The following is a 17,312-nucleotide window of genomic DNA, read 5'->3' on the forward strand; positions in this document are numbered from 1 at the left end:
ACGCGGCTCAGCTCTGTACACCTCGTACACAAGTGGCTCCGCTCCTATCCGGACACATCATACACGCGCGTCTCCACTCCCTACCCCTCGTACACGAGTGTCTGCGCTCCGTACCCCTCATACATACGCGGCTCTGCTACATCCACAATGTAAACCCCTCCTTACCCCACACATAAACTTCCCCTCATCCAGCACCATGACAACCAGCACAGCAGAGTCCTGCACACACTGAGGCCCCTGATCATGTGACCCCTGACTCCTCCCCTCCTGTGACCTCATCACAGGTCCTGTGCGCACAGAGCAGCCATATATGTGGAGTGCGGCTCTGCGGGTGGAGGTCGGTGCCGGAGGCTCCATTATTCTCTATGTGGAGTGCGGCTCTGCGGGTGGAGGTGGGTGCTGGAGGTTCCATTATTCTCTATGTGGAGTGCGGCTCTGCGGGTGGAGGTCGGTGCTGGAGGCTCCATTATTCTCTATGTGGAGTGCAGCTCTGCGGGTGGAGGTCGGTGCTGGAGGCTCCATTATTCTCTATGTGGAGTGCGGCTCTGCGGGTGGAGGTCGGTGCTGGAGGCTCCATTATTCTCTATGTGGAGTGCGGCTCTGCGGGTGGATGTCGGTGCCGGAGGCTCCATTATTCTCTATGTGGATTGCGGCTCTGCGGGTGGAGGTCGGTGCCGGAGGCTCCATTATTCTCTATGTGGAGTGCGGCTCTGCGGGTGGAGGTCGGTGCTGGAGGCTCCATTATTCTCTATGTGGAGTGCGGCTCTGCAGGTGGAGGTCGGTGCTGGAGGCTCCATTATTCTCTATGTGGAGTGCGGCTCTGCGGGTGGAGGTCGGTGCTGGAGGCTCCATTATTCTCTATGTGGAGTGCGGCTCTGCGGGTGGAGGTCGGTGCTGGAGGCTCCATTATTCTCTATGTGGAGTGTGGCTCTGCGGGTGGAGGTCGGTGCTGGAGGCTCCATTATTCTCTATGTGGAGTGCGGCTCTGCGGGTGGAGGTCGGTGCTGGAGGCTCCATTATTCTCTATGTGGAGTGTGGCTCTGCGGGTGAAGGTCAGTGCTGGAAGCTCCATTATTCTCTATGTGGAGTGCGGCTCTGCGGGTGGAGGTCAGTGCTGGAGGCTCCATTATTCTCTATGTGGAGTGTGGCTCTGCGGGCGGAGGTCGGTGCTGGAGGCTCCATTATTCTCTATGTGGAGTGCGGCTCTGCGGGTGGAGGTCGGTGCTGGAGGCTCCATTATTCTCTATGTGGAGTGTGGCTCTGCGGGTGGAGGTCGGTGCTGGAGGCTCCATTATTCTCTATGTGGAGTGCGGCTCTGCGGGTGGAGGTCGGTGCTGGAGGCTCCATTATTCTCTATGTGGAGTGCGGCTCTGCGGGTGGAGGTCGGTGCCGGAGGCTCCATTATTCTCTATGTGGAGTGCGGGTGGAGGTCGGTGCTGGAGGCTCCATTATTCTCTATGTGGAGTGTGGCTCTGCGGGTGGAGGTCGGTGCTGGAGGCTCCATTATTCTCTATGTGGAGTGCGGCTCTGCGGGTGGAGGTCGGTGCTGGAGGCTCCATTATTCTCTATGTGGAGTGCGGCTCTGTGGGTGGAGGTCGGTGCTGGAGGCTCCATTATTCTCTATGTGGAGTGCGGCTCTGCGGGTGGAGGTCGGTGCTGGAGGCTCCATTATTCTCTATGTGGAGTGCGGCTCTGCGGGTGGAGGTCAGTGCTGGAGGCTCCATTATTCTCTATGTGGAGTGCGGCTCTGCGGGTGGAGGTCGGTGCTGGAGGCTCCATTATTCTCTATGTGGAGTGTGGCTCTGCGCGTGGAGGTCGGTGCTGGAGGCTCCATTATTCTCTATGTGGAGTGTGGCTCTGCGGGTGGAGGTCGGTGCTGGAGGCTCCATTATTCTCTATGTGGAGTGTGGCTCTGCGGGTGGAGGTCGGTGCTGGAGGCTCCATTATTCTCTATGTGGAGTGTGGCTCTGCGGGTGGAGGTCGGTGCTGGAGGCTCCATTATTCTCTATGTGGAGTGCGGCTCTGCGGGTGGAGGTCGGTGCCGGAGGCGCCATTATTCTCTATGTGGAGTGCGGCTCTTTGGGTGGAGGTCGGTGCTGGAGGCTCCATTATTCTCTATGTGGAGTGCGGTTCTGCGGGTGGAGGTCGGAGCTGGAGGCTCCATTATTCTCTATGTGGAGTGTGGCTCTGCGAGTGGAGGTCGGTGCTGGAGGCTCCATTATTCTCTATGTGGAGTGTGGCTCTGCGGGTGGAGGTTGGTGCAGGAGGCGCCATTATTCTCTATGTGGAGTGTGGCTCTGCGGGTGGAGGTTGGTGCAGGAGGCGCCATTATTCTCTATGTGGAGTGTGGCTCTGCGGGTGGAGGTCGGAGCTGGAGGCTCCATTATTCTCTATGTGGAGTGTGGCTCTGCGGGTGGAGGTTGGTGCAGGAGGCGCCATTATTCTCTATGTGGAGTGCGGCTCTGCGGGTGGAGGTTGGTGCTGGAGGCTCCATTATTCTCTATGTGGAGTGTGGCTCTGCGGGTGGAGGTCGGTGCCGGAGGCTCCATTATTCTCTATGTGGAGTGCGGCCTTAACTCGTCACCAGGGAGAGCTCCTCTCCTTATTAGATATGTCACTTAACTCTTATACAGGGCCTTACAGTACTTGGATATCCATGGTTACACCCACGCATATAGTCAGTTAGCTGCTAGTGGTAGTAACTATCATTGCGCACAGACAGACGGTTGGGCTGTGGACGACTCATTGTGCACAGACACACGGACACGTCCAAATTAGGTATATAATGCAGCCCCCATAGAATACAATGTAGACGCATCATAGAGTATAATGAATCCCCCCCATACAATATTATCTAGCCCCCTCATATAGTATAATGTAGCCCCCTCATAGAGTATGATGCAATCACCCCTCATAGAATATAATGTAGCCCGCCATAGAATATACACTGTGTTCCAAATTATTATGCAAATGATATTTTTCTCTGATTTTCCTAAATAGTCGGTACAAATGTCAGTCAGTCTAATAAAAGTCATCACCGGTTAGATTATACATCGAATTTTATTGAAGAAACCTCCCAATGATAACAGTATAATCTCCAAAATGAATAAAAGCTCAAATTGCACTGTTCCAAATTATTAGGCACAGTAGAATTTCTAAACATTTGATATGTTTTAAAGAACTGAAAATGCTCATTTGTGGAATTTGCAGCATTAGGAGGTCACATTCACTGAACAAAAAAGCTATTTAACTCCAAAACATCATAGCAGGCCAAGTTATATGTTAACATAGGAACCCTTCTGTGATATCACCTTCACAATTCTTGCATCCATTGAAATTGTGAGTTTTTGGAGAGTTTCTGCTTGTATTTATTTGCATGAAGTCGGAATATCCCCCAGAGCTGCTGTTTTGATGTGAACTGCCTCCCACCCTCATAGATCTTTTGCTTGATGATGCTCCAAAGGTTCTCCATAGGGTTGAGGTCAGGGAAAGATGGTGGACACGCCATGAGTTTATCTCCTTTTATGCCCATAGCAGTCAATGACTCAGAGGTCTTCTTTGCAGCATGACATGGTGCAGTGTCATGCATGAAGATGATTTTGCTCCTGAAGGCACGTTTCTGCTTTTTATACCATGGAAGACAGCTGTCAGTCAGAAACTCTATATACTTTGCAGAGGTCATTTTCACACCTTCAGGAACCTTAAAGAGCCCTACCAGCTGTTTCCCCATGATTCCGGCCCAAAACATGACTCCTCCACCTCCTTGCTGACGTCGCAGCCTTGTTGGGACATAGTGGCCATCCACCAACCATCCACTACTCCATCCATCTGCACCATCCAGGGTTGCTCGACACTCATCAGTAAACAAGACTGTTTGAAAATTAGTCTTCATGTATGTCTGGGCCCACTGCAACCATTTGTGCTTGTGAACACTGTTTAGGGGTGGCCGAATAGTAGGTTTATGCACTACAGCAAGCCTTTGAAGGATCCTACACCATGAGGTTCGAGGGACTCCAGAGGCACCAGCAGCTTTAAATATCTGTTTGCTGGTTTGTAATGGCTTTTTAGCAGCTGCTCTCTTAATCCGATGAACTTGCCTGGCAGAAACCTTCCTCATTCTGCCTTTATCAGCACAAACATGTCTGTGCTCAGAATCAGCCACAAATCTCTTAACAGTACGATGATCTGGTTTAAGTTTTTGGGAAATATCTAATGTTTTCATCTCTTGACCAAGGCATTGCACTATTTGATGCTTTTCAGCAGCAGAGAGATCATTTTTCTTTCCTAAATTCCTTGAAACCTGTGCCCTGCTTAATAATGTGGAACATCATTCTTAAGTAGTTTTCCTTTAATTGGGCTCACCTGGTAAACTAATTATCACAGGAATTTGAGATTGATTTCAGTGATCCAAAGAGCCCTGATACACAATACCATCTGAGTTTATTTGAAAAACAAAAAATTACATCTTTATGACACTTAAATCCAATTTGCATAATAATTTGGAACACAGTGTAATGTACCCCCATAAAATATAATACAGCCCACCCACAGAATATAATGTACCCCCATAGTATATAATGCAGCCAATCCATTCAATATAATATACCCCGCATTGTATATAACAGCCTCCTCCATCCCCCCATTGTATATAACATATCCTCCTACATTTCCCCCATTGCATATAGCACAGCCTCCTCCATCCCCCCCCCATTGTATACAACACAGCCTCCTACATTTCCCCCATTGCATATAACACAGCCTCCTCCATCCCCCCCCAATAGCGCCACAGTCCAGTACTCATGGCTATATGAAAAAAAAAAAAACACACATTCCTCACCTCGTGCCCTGCTCTGCTCCTGGCTCCAGTCTCAGCAGCTGCAGTCTGCCCGGCACACAGTGGGTGCGCGATAATATGTCATCGCACACCCGCAGTGTCAGAGGCAGAGGGGAATGATGAGAGAGGGAGCGTCATGTGACACTCTCTCCTCCATCATTGCTTTGAAGTGTAAAGGTGTCTATGACGCCTGTATAGTTCAAGGCGGCGGGGGGAGTCGGTGCTGGCAGCAGGCGGGCCCCCCTGCCTCTGGGGTCCCATAGCGGCTGTGTGATGTGCCACTAGCTGGGGGAGCGGGGGCCCTAGGCAGCTGCCTGGTTTGCCTGCCACTAACGGCAGCCCTGGGTGGAGGTCGGTGCTGGAGGCTCCATTATTCTCTATGTGGAGTGCGGCTCTGCGGGTGGAGGTAGGTGCCGGAGGCTCCATTATTCTCTATGTGGAGTGCGGCTCTGCAGGTGGAGGTCTGTGCTGGAGGCTCCATTATTCTCTATGTGGAGTGCGGCTCTGCGGGTGGAGGTCGGTGCTGGAGGCTCCATTATTCTCTGTGGAGTGCGGCTCTGCGGGTGGAGGTCGGTGCTGGAGATTCTCCATTACTGGGTGTGGAGATACAGGATCAGTGGTTGCTCTCGTCCGCTGTCTCGGCTGTCCTTAGAAATACTGCCTGGACCAGGGCTCATACCAATGGACGCCTGCTCTCTCTCTCTCTCTCTCTCCCCGTGGTCAGAAAACTACTCTGACTACACAGGGTGTGGGTAACAGTGTGGATATGTTTATTGCACCACAGAACAGGCAGATATCACATAGATCAGTCCCAGCACAATACCCAAGATGGTGCACATTAGAGTCTCACCCTTCTGCTACTACTCTACTCGCCAGGATAATGGCAGCTGTGACTTCAGATCTACCAGGGTCTCTACTCCACCTGTAGCACGCACACAGAGAGGAGGTAACGACAAGCGTAGGAAGATGACAGTCCATTGAGTCCATACAAGGTATAAGGCCAGTTGATCAAATGATCACAACCTGGCTTCTCTAAATGTCTCCATGGAAACAGAAACCAGATGACCGGCAGGTCCCAATCCTGGCTTTCTCCAAATGTATCCATGGTTCAGTGATGGTCAAATGTGGCCGCTCTGTATTTCTTCAGTTGGAGTGATGATACCATGACTTCTCTAATGAAATCTATGAACACTGGCAGATCTTTCCTTTTTATAGGTCACATCTCTCATTCAGTCATTCCTCCACAGTCTTGGGGAAGGTGGAAGGAGGCCATCCCTCACTGCTGGAGTGTGCAAACATGCATAGATTGTCCTTCATATTGCAGAGCAACAATGGGTCATCAACATATTAACAAACATTCAAACATTGTGCCTTTATTTCCCAAGGATAGTAGAACAATCCTAGGACTGCAATACAAGGACAGATACAATAGCTACTCCGCAACCAGGCAACAAATGGCAGCCATTGAGCAATAATTTGCTGACAATAAGGGCCAACATTCATTCTCAACTCGTGTCCCTGGGCCTACTGAAATAATATGTCTGGATAAATCAGATTAAATGCGATGTCGCCACACTGGGCGTGGGGGACTTAAACCCTTCCAGCTCTGTGTGATGTGAACAGTAACATAACAGCTGCCAATTTGCCTGGCTCCTTACGATTGCCTTGGTGTATTGGCAATTGGGGTATTATCTTGGGGGGGTGGGGGGGGGTTGTTATGTTTGCTGGCATCAGTCCTAGGGGTCAGTGTTGGAGAGACATCTGTCAGACACCCCCATTACTAACTCAGTAAGCTGAAAAAATAAAAATATTTTATTTGTAAAGAAAAAAAAAAAACTCCCTTACCCCCTCCGGTTCACCAATTTTATTAAAAAAAAAAAATTAAAAAGCCATGCTGGTTTGAAGGAGTCCACGGATTGCAACATAGTCCACAAATGGCAGCCTGAAAACCTAATAAGAGAGAATTAAATGAATATAGACAAGATACTGTCCTTCATTCACCATTATAGTATAACCTATGGAACCTTGTTCTGAGATCGAAGCATCATAGGTCACTATGGTTCTCACAGTACAGCCTTTCCCCCACACAGTATAATGTTCCCTCACTACCGCCATCCCCACATTCACTGTGTATTTGTGACGCTAGTCACTACTCATGGACAAGCTGCGAGGCTGGGTAATCAAAAGGTACGAGGTCAGGAGCCAGGAGGGTACGTCATAGACAGAGGGGTGATACAAAAAAATTGTCAGGTCATGATCCAGGGGTCAAAATACCAGAGAGATAGCGGATCAAGCAAAGAGTGAAAACACACAGATTCAGATCACGGTCCTAGGTCAGGCAGCAGTAGAACAGAGCACAGTGAAACAAGGCAAACCTACACCAGTGAGCAAGAAGCTACAATTTGCACTAGTCTGAGGTAGAGAGCTGGCTAAATACCCACATAATTATCTGAACCACCATCAGTACATGAATACATGAACAGTCCCACCATCAGTACTTGACTATGTCACCAGAACCTCCATCAGTACGTAAATACGTCACCTGAACCACCATAAGTATATGAATACATCACCAGAACCAAAAGTACTTGAATACGAGAACCAAGCTTAGTACAACAATCAATTGTAATATCAATTCAGCCCCATAAACAATTGTATTGCATGAATTTACAACCCTACAACTCCCAGCATGTCCTTTAAAAATGGTAAGAAGATACTGGGAGCCATCATCATCACACTGCGGACCATACAATGAACATTTACATCCAGGTATCTTATGGATTACATCTTCTCTGAAGTTGTCTTTTTTTCCATCTCCATCTTGTCTAGATGACATGATGACTTTTCCCAGCCACAGCTGGTCTCTGCAGACCTCCATCTTCTTTGGTCTTTTGCAGCACATACTGGTCAGTCCCAACAAACTTATGATTCCTACATCCAATAAGTTGCGGAAGCAGTGGCCAACTTAGACAGTGATTGAGAGCATGGAGGAAATGTCTTAGGAGATGTCTTAGTCGGCAATTCAACTTGTGTTCTGGTCCATACAGGACTAGAGAATACAACATCTACACGTTCTATCTCCTGGTATGCGCCCCCTTTGTTGTCATTCTTTATGATGTTACATCGGCTCATTTTCTTTCTATTCATTTCCCTACAGTATCAGATCCTCTCGGTGAACATCTTGTATATTAAGAGAATTTTTCTGAATTAATCATCAAGGATGGATATGGTCAGAGACCAGATGGTGGAGAGAATATTACCCCTCACCCTAGAGATCCTCTTCCGGCTTACTGGAGAGGTGAGAGATTCTGATGACGTCACATTACATCATTCTTATCTATGGGAATAACAGATGGACAGAACTGGAGAGGTGAGGACTCTGGAAATGTCTAGTGAGATCTATTAATGCGTCTCTCCATAACCAGGATTACACAGTAGTGAAGAAGACCTCTAGAGAGCGCTGTCAGGACCCTGTGTCTGAGGGATGCGGAAGACCCCTGAGCCCAATCACAGGGCCTCCATCTCACCCCCTGATACATGAGGACAACAATGTCCAGAAGATCCTAGAACTCGCCTACAAGATGATTGAGCTGCTGACTGGAGAGGTGACACTGCTGGGACATTATACAGTAACGCTATGAAGCGATCGGGGGATGACGGTATTATTATATGTGTCAGGTTCCTATAAGGTGTCAGGATGTCTCCGTCTATTTCTCCATGGAGGAGTGGGAGTATTTAGAAGGACACAAAGATCTGTACAAAGACGTCATGATGGAGTTTCCCCAGCCCCTCACATCACCAGGTAATAGACAGGACTAAATACACACGACCTATAATTATCTGTATGTAAAAAATGAATTCAGTCCCTGTATGTGTTTCCTCCAGATCTATCCAGTAAGAGGACAACACCAGAGAGATGTCCCCGTCCTCTTCTTCCACAGGACTGTAAACAAGAAGATCCCAATGTTCCTCAGGATCATCAGGTAGATGGAGAGAAGGTGTCATGAGATCTCCCCTCTGATGTGTAGACAGCTGTGAAGGTCTTGTGCTCAGTCTTGTTTTATCCACCAGTATTATATGTTTTATTCTTGTGTAATGAGAATGGTGGAGATGGCAGGATTAGAGCTGATCATAGATGGGACTTCTCCATCTGTACGTGACTTTTACAATATTTGTTTCAGGGTGAAGATCTGACCTATATTAATACTACAGAGACATATGTGAGGGGTGATGAGCGGTGTAAAGAGGAGATTCCTACATATGACTACCCAGGTGAGTAGTGACGACTAAATACAGAGTAGTCACAGATTCTTCTCTGTCACTGGCTGTGGCTGCTATATCAGTGGAGTAGTTTGGCCGTATCTCAATCGTGTGATCACCATTTTGCCTCTAGAGTAGAACATTCTCCTCCAGCCAAAAATGTTCAGATGATTTTGTGAATTTGTGAAAGCCCTTTCCTATAGAACTTACAACCTGTAGGATCCTTCTGCTGCTGAACCATCATACTAACAGCCCTTCTAAGGGCTAAGCTTGTGCTTTGAAGTCTATATCAGTTATAATCTGCATTTTGCCTAGGGAGGAAGGGAGATTTGAAGGAGCAGGGAGAGTGGCTGAATACAGTCCGTAGGAAGTGATTAGGGCTTTGCACTCAGTTTCTCAGTATATAGCTGTGGTAGTTTTTTTTTTTTTTTTTTTTTTTTTTTGTGAGGAAAAAATGTATAGATTTTGTGATGCAGTGACTCCTGTTACAGCTAGGGGGCGCTGTATGTGCTCCTCAGGATATGCATGTAGGCGTTTCCTTGAGTGTGATGGTGAAACAGTGACCGGCATGATTTTAAATGGCTGGTTGCAGAGGTCCTCTGTGCTGTAAGCCCAAAAATAATGATGTTGTGCTGGGACTTGTATTTCCATGATTTTTTCTTTTACCTATAAGGGGGTCTTATAGGGCTATTCGGAGAGCTGGGCGGGATCGGTTAGCCACACATAAACCGCCCACGTATGGGGGTGGTTTCGGATATATAGTGTGACTGAGGTCTGGTCACATGGTCGTGTGTTTTGAACCTGAGTGGTCAAAGTGCAAGGTCCTGGAAGGCCTGTGTGTTGGGAGTTGCTAACTTCAGAAGAGCACATGGTGAGGTCCTGGCTGTGGGATCGGATCCCTGAATAGCATCCGGTGAAGCCGGTGTGTTGGGAGGTCCTGGCCGTTGGATAGGCTCCCTTAATAGCACCCGGTGAGGCCTGTATGTTGGCGGTCCAGGGGGGGGGACGGACGTCTGCATAGCACCCGGTGAGGCCATGTGTGAACAGAGTCTGTTATGACCCTGCGTTGGGGGAGCTACCAACCTTCTGAGGGTCTGGACTGTCAGGAGTGCCCTGGTCACAGGGATGGTGATCCCAGCAAGGCATCTTTCCCGGGAGAGAGAGAGAGAGAACTGGCAGTCGGCGTCTGGAGCAGGAGCTCCTGTAAGGTACCTCCACAGACTGTTGGTGCTTGTATTGTTCTATGAACATTAAGGAACTGTTTGGTGTGTGGTCGCCCACAATCACTGGACAGAGAGGTCCAGCGTGTTTAGGGACTGCAAGGAAAAGCCATATGTTGAAATATTATGGATGGTGGTAGACCTGTGACGTGTGGTTTATGCTCTATAAAATAAACCTCATAGACTGTTTGTGAGCAAAACCGTGCCTGTCTACATTAATCCCGTGCCAAGCCAGTGTCCCCCAACACAAACAGTAGGCGCTGCACTACAATTGTGAAATAAAAACTCCAAAAAAGTGTTAAATTTTTTTTTCTGTATTCACCTACTCATCCATTGACAATTCCGTGCTTCTGGGTACATTTCTGTGCCATAGAACACTCCAAAAAAGGTAACTTTTTTTTGCTTGATTTAATTACTTACACATAGAGTATGGGTTACATGCTCTGGGTTACATTTACATGATATATAACACTCCAAAAAAGTGTTTGAAACTTTTTCTGGATTCAATTAGTCATCCATACAGTTTAACTTGCTTAGTGGGCAACAAAGGTGTTGGAATCACGTGAGGCTCCCGAGGGAGTGACCAGAGGAAAGTCGGAGCCAGAGAAAGCTTGCACAACAGCAGGTGTGGCAGGAGCCGAATGGTTTCCTGGAACCACGAAGGACTAACCCTGGCTGCAGTCTTTACTGCTGTGGTCTTGTGGACTGCAGTTGGGAGAGTCAGGATCGAGGAAGTGGTGAGCGGACTGCGGGATCTAGGGTAGTCAGAAGAGACAAGGAGGTAAGCCAGGACCAGGGTAGAGAAATGCTGTAGGGACCACTAGCCACAAGGTACCAATGACAGAAAAAACTGACGGCACATCTAGAACTAGTCTGAATAGGTGCATACCAAAAAACAGCTTACATATCAAATAAGGAAATGGTTGCACTCAATTGCATTAAGGCATATCAAATATGAAATATATGAAGTACGAATAGCATAATGGCTTTTGTAATCTAGAAAAAACATATGAGATACTTAGCACAAAATTTGACCAAAAGATGTGAGCCCATTCACCAACGTCAAGGTGATCTCATTGAACGGGTCCCTATTCTAACTGCCTGGTGTGAACTAACCTCTGGCTGATAGGAACCAAAATGTAATTGGATGTGCCGTCAGTTTTTTCTGTCATTTGTATGTTAGCTTTCTGACTGAGCACTCCGCCCTTCATCAAGCTGTGATTTTAATTACATCCAATCACATTTTGGTTCCTATCTTCCTATATATACAGGCTTTATCTTGTTATTAGCCAGAGGTTAGTTCACACTAGGCAGTTAGAATAGGGACCCGTTCAATGAGGTCACCTTGACGTTGGTGAATGGGCTCACATCTTTTGGCCAAATTTTGTGCTAAGTATCTCATATGTTTTTTCTAGATTACAAAAGCCATTATGCTATTCGTACTTCATATATTTCATATTTGATATGCCTTAATGCAATTGAGTTCAACAATTTCCTTATTTGATAGCCACAAGGTACCGACAGTTGTCATCTCGTGTGATTTCGCTGTGTACAACTGGCAGCTGAGATGGGAGTCCAAAGAAGAATTTAGGACCCTTAAAATTTATTATTATTATTATTATTATTATTATTATTATTATTATTATTACTATTATTATTTCTATAGCGCCGACATGTTCCGCAGCACTTTACATTTTAGAGGGGACTTGTACAGACAATAGACATTACAGCATAACAATAACTAGGGATGGGCGAATCTACTCGTTAGGACTCGTTACTCTGCGAGTAGTAGGGGACTCGCAGGAGTCGGTACTCTGCGAGTTTCCAAGCGATTACTCGCACAGTAACGAATCCAATGCAAATAAGGCTAAGTGCGCACGTACCGGAACTCTCGCGGAAATTACCGCGAGAATTCCGGAATTCCATTCCGCAGGAAAATCGCATTTTAAATTCCCGCGATTTTCCCGCGGAAAAACTAGCATTTTGCAAGCGTATTTAGCTTGCAAAATGCTAGCGTTTTCCCGTCTCCCATGACGGCACACATGAGAGAGGGGATCCGCCCAGTCAGAACAGGAACCCTACTGAAGATAAAAGGGCGGTACCTCTCCCTCGCTTCAGTTGGGTTTCCTGAAGACAGCAGGTCACACTTACCAGCCCCTCTCACGTGCCGGCGTAGAAGATCAGGCTGGGCTCCTGAGCGCTGGGCGTCGGGATGGAGGAAGCGCCGTCCGCGGGTCCTCCGGGGCTCAGCGTCCGAGCGGGCGCAGGAACAGCACGGCGGGGGTCCTGGGGCTCTGCCGTGGCTGCCGCGCCGCCCTATCCCCCTCTGCCGGTGATTCCCTGCTCAGGAGCGTTGAGGGAGCGGCCGCTTCCGGGTCGCGCTCCTCTGACGTCACGCGCAGGGCACGCTGGGGAAGGGGCGTGCCCGCGTGACGTCGGAGGCGGCGCCGACAATTCAAGATGGAGGCGCCCATGGTGAAGAACGCCGATCGGTGGAGAGAGATCCCGGTGGTATGGCAGGGGGGGGAGGGGCTGTGGGGGTAACCGGAGGAGGCGGAGAGTGCAGTGGATCCCCCTTACATAAGGGGGATGACCACAGAAGACGCACTCATGCCCAAGGCTTCAGAATGGAAGTGGGGCAAGACGAGCAGCGTCAGCAGCACCGACAGCAGCAGCGTCAGCAGCAAGACCTCTCGCCAGATGCCAGGCCGAGCCACCAACATACCAGGAGCAGTCGCTCAAGTGGTGGGAGCGGCAGTCATAAGCGCAATCGGCATGACTCTGGGACGTCCAGGAGAAACGTCACGAGTGCATCTGAGGAGCCTCCAAGATCGGTACCCCTGATTGACAGCGGTGGTGAGTGATCTACGTGAATGTCACCCTTATGGTAATGGGGTTCCATTTTCTCTGTTTGATCACTAGGGGGCGAGGAAGGCCAGCAGCAAAACCAAAAATAGAGAATGCGCCCTATGTAAAAACCCGCTGGCAGATCAGTGGCAGAAAGATCTCTGCGCTGACTGTATTAACAGGACTATACAGGAGGAGACCCCTGATTTGGTGACTAGTCTGAATGAGTTAATACATCAGGAGGTGAAAGGTTCCCTAAAGGCAGCCCTTAAAAAGAAAAGAAACCGTAGAAGGAGCTCCGATTCAGAGGCCTCGCCAAAGCAGAAGGGGCGGGATAGATCTTTGTCCCCCTCCACCTCCTCTTCCTCTACGCAGTCCTCAGAATCCTCCTCGGACAGCGATATAGGCGGCCGTCCATGTTTCCCAACGGAGGACGTAGAAAAACTGGTCAAGGCCATTAGAGCTACAATGGGCCTTAAAGAAGAAAAAACTCCCAAATCATTAGAGGATGTAATGTTTGGAGGACTGAAGGAAAAGCGAAAGCGTACCTTCCCTGTGAATGATAAAATAAAAGCGCTAATTGACAGGGAATGGAAAAAGACAGAGCGGTCAGGGGGCTTACCTTCCACATCAAAGAGGAGGTATCCCTTTGACCAGAAGGACTCAGAAACCTGGGAAAAAGTCCCAAAAATTGATGGGGCTGTAGCCAGATCCTCAAAAAAGGTATCCCTACCATTAGAAGATTCTGGCGTGTTGAAAGACCCGCTTGATAAGAAAGCAGATGGGTTTCTGAAGCACATCTGGGAAGCTTCAGCAGGGGGATTGAAGCCAGCAATAGCCGGTACCTGTACCGCTCGTGCCCTCATGGTCTGGCTGCAACAAATAGAGGACCAGATCAAGGATAGAGTTCCTAGAGACGAAATTCTAGCTAATCTAACATTGGTGCACGGAGCAGCGGCTTTCCTGGCCGATTCCTCTGCAGACTCCGCAAGATTGACAGCTAGAGCAGCAAGCCTGTCAAATGCGGCAAGACGAGCCCTGTGGCTTAAAGGGTGTCCCGGAGATTTACCCTCTAAGCACAAGTTATGTTCCATTCCATGCGATGGCCAATTCCTCTTCGGGAAAAAACTAGAAGAGATTTTGGAGCATGCGGGGGATAGGAAGAAAAGCTTTCCCCGATTTCCGGGAGAACCTAAGAAGCAGCCCTTTCGGAGGAGGAGATTTAACAGGGGTCGTCCCCCGGGAGATAGAAAAAGCTGGGACTTTAAAGAAAAAAGAGGATCGGGCTATATGTTTAAAGGGCCCTCCACTTCCTCCAAAAAATCTCCCCAATGACATTGGGCCGGAGGTAGGGGGAAGGCTTTCTCTCTTCCTTTCCGCCTGGGCAAATATCTCCCCCAGTACATGGGTCCTAAATATAATCAAGTACGGCTTAAAAATAAAATTCATCCGTCCGCTCAGGCATACCTTCATAATAACACCCAGAAGGAAAGCCCAAGAGCAACAGCTGGCCCTGGAGACGGAAGTCTTGGGACTAGTGAAAAAACAAGTCCTACAGGAAGTCCCAGCGCAAGAAAAAGGAAGGGGGTTCTACTCCCCCCTCTTCTTAATACAAAAACCAGACGGCTCTTGGAGAACCATTGTCAACCTGAGGAGACTCAATCAGTGGATAGACAATTGCTCCTTCAAAATGGAGTCAATCAACACGGCCACAAAGATCCTGTTCCAGCATTGCCTCATGGCAGTGATAGACTTAAAAGATGCCTACTATCACATCCCAATCCATCGGGAGTATCAGAGATATTTGAGAGTAGCGCTCTATATCCAGGGGCAGGTGAGACGCTACCAATACGCAGCCCTTCCGTTTGGCCTGTCTACAGCCCCCAGGGTATTCACCAAAGTGATGGCCGAAGTAATGTCTTTTCTGCGATCCAGGGACATAGTGATCGTCCCATACTTAGACGACTTTCTGGTAATAGGGAGGTCGGAATCCCACTGCACACTTCAAGTGAAGGAAGTAATAGCAACTCTAGTAGGACTAGAATGGATAGTAAACATCCCCAAGTCAAGGATAACCCCAGTAAAAGAGCAATCCTTCCTAGGGTTGATATTGGACTCCGAGCAACAACGCTGCCTCCTACCAGAGAGGAAAGTGACCAAGATAAGAGGCCTAGCTCGCACAGCAATACAAAGGCCAAATATGACACTGAGGAACGCAATGTCCCTTTTAGGCTCACTGACATCATGTATACACGCAGTAACATGGGCGCAGTACCACTTAAGGCAACTACAGTGGGAAGTCCTGTCAGCGCAGAAACAATTAAAAGGGCATTTAGAAGGCAAACTATGTCTCTCAGTGGCTGTAAGAGATTCCCTGCTCTGGTAGACTGTAGAAAAGAATCGAACAGCTGGTGTCCCGTGGCAAAAACCAGTCGAGGACATCATTACGACAGACGCGAGTGCCACAGGGTGGGGAGCACACCTGAGATCCCATACAATACAGGGGACCTGGTCCTCACTAGAAAGCGATCAGAATTCAAATGTAAAAGAACTATGGGAAGTGGAAAAAGCCGTGAAACATTTCCTTCCCTTACTTCAGGGCCGCCATACCCGGGTCATGACGGACAATCAGGCAGTAGTAGCCTACATCAATCATCAGGGGGGAACGAGATCTCAGGGCCTCATGCAAATATCAGATCTACTCTTCCAGCTAGCAGAACAACATCTGTTATCCATCACAGCATTGCACATAAAGGGGGCAGAAAATATACAAGCAGACTTCCTGAGTCGCAGGCATCTAAGACAAGGGGAATGGTCCCTAAACTCCCGAGTCTTCCAACAAATAGTTCAGGCCTGGGGCAGACCAGAAATAGACCTGTTCGCTACCGCACACAACCGGAAGGTCAGGAAGTTCTGCTCGCTAAATCCAAGGGAAAACCCCTTTGCAGTAGATGCCCTACAAATACCCTGGAAGTTCATCCTGGCCTATGCATTTCCCCCGATAACAATGATCTCAGTAGTAGTCAGGAAAATCAGGGAGGATCGGGCAAGAATAATTCTTATAGCTCCTTTTTGGCCGAGAAGGCCTTGGTTCTCCCTTCTGAGGCTCATGTCAGTGACAGATCCATGGATACTACCAGAGATTCCAGACCTGCTTTCCCAGGGACCAGTGGTCCACTCTCAGGTGAAGGGCTTCCATCTAGCAGCCTGGAATTTGAGAGGGCGCTACTGAGTCGCCAGGGATTCTCTCCAGGGTTAGTCTCCACCCTGTTGAAAAGTAGGAAACCAATAACATCCCAAATCTACGGTAGAACGTGGAAAAAGTTCCTAGACTTCCTGGGGGAACCTTTAGGGGATGTAGCTCCAGTGGGACCTATCCTAGAGTTCTTACAGTCGGGGCTGCAACTGGGGTTAGCCACTAACACACTCAAAGTTCAAGTCTCAACTGCAATTTAGCAGCCAATAGGTGGGTGTCCCGGTTCATTAAGTCCTGTGGCAGGTCAAGGCCGGTCATTATCCCAAAGATACCACCCTGGGACCTGAACCTAGTTTTGGAGGCTTTAACCAAAGATCCCTTCGAACCACTACTAGAGCTGTCACCAAAGCTACTTACACTTAAAACGGTCTTACTGGTAGCCTTAACGTCAGCCCGAAGAGTCAGCGACCTACAAGCTCTGTCTATATGTCCTCCTTATACACAGATCTTGGATGACCGAGTGGTTCTAAGACCAGACCCGGCCTATCTCCCCAAGGTAGTCCAAAAGTTTCATAGGACTCAGGAGATCTCCTTGCCGTCGTTCTGTAACAATCCCAGAAACCCGGGGGAGCAAAAGTTCCATACATTAGATGTAAGAAGAGCCATAATACAATATATGTCAATAACTAGTCAGTGGAGGAAAGATCAGTCCCTTTTTGTAGCCTTTCAGGGTAGTAGAAAAGGGCACGGGGTAGCTAAGAGTACCATTGCCAGATGGATCAGGGAGGCCATTATGTTATCCTACTCCGCAAGTGGCGCTCCGGTTCCAGAAGGCATCAAGGCTCACTCCACCAGAGCCGTGGCTACCTCCTGGGCAGAGAAGGCTGAGGTATCGATTGAGCAAATTTGTAAAGCCGCTACTTGGTCCTCACCTTCCACCTTTTTTAAACACTAC

General features: G+C 48.5%; 1 protein-coding gene across 1 annotated transcript in view; it reads left to right on the forward strand.

Moving 5' to 3' along the window:
- The window catches only part of LOC141094286 (uncharacterized), a 1,055,204-nt gene that overhangs the window by 998,504 nt on the left and 39,388 nt on the right, over positions 1 to 17,312 (forward strand). Inside the window, exons 2-6 of the mRNA XM_073580123.1 lie at positions 7,990 to 8,132; positions 8,260 to 8,439; positions 8,513 to 8,636; positions 8,720 to 8,817; positions 9,016 to 9,106. Of these exons, the coding sequence (XP_073436224.1) occupies positions 8,055 to 8,132; positions 8,260 to 8,439; positions 8,513 to 8,636; positions 8,720 to 8,817; positions 9,016 to 9,106 (571 nt within the window). The 5' untranslated portion in view covers positions 7,990 to 8,054. The remainder of the gene's footprint in view (positions 1 to 7,989; positions 8,133 to 8,259; positions 8,440 to 8,512; positions 8,637 to 8,719; positions 8,818 to 9,015; positions 9,107 to 17,312) is intronic.

Source organism: Dendrobates tinctorius, unplaced genomic scaffold (genome assembly GCF_039654945.1).
Source record: "Dendrobates tinctorius isolate UK_male_01 unplaced genomic scaffold, ASM3965494v1 ptg000063l, whole genome shotgun sequence".
NCBI classification, from domain to species: Eukaryota; Metazoa; Chordata; class Amphibia; order Anura; family Dendrobatidae; genus Dendrobates; species Dendrobates tinctorius.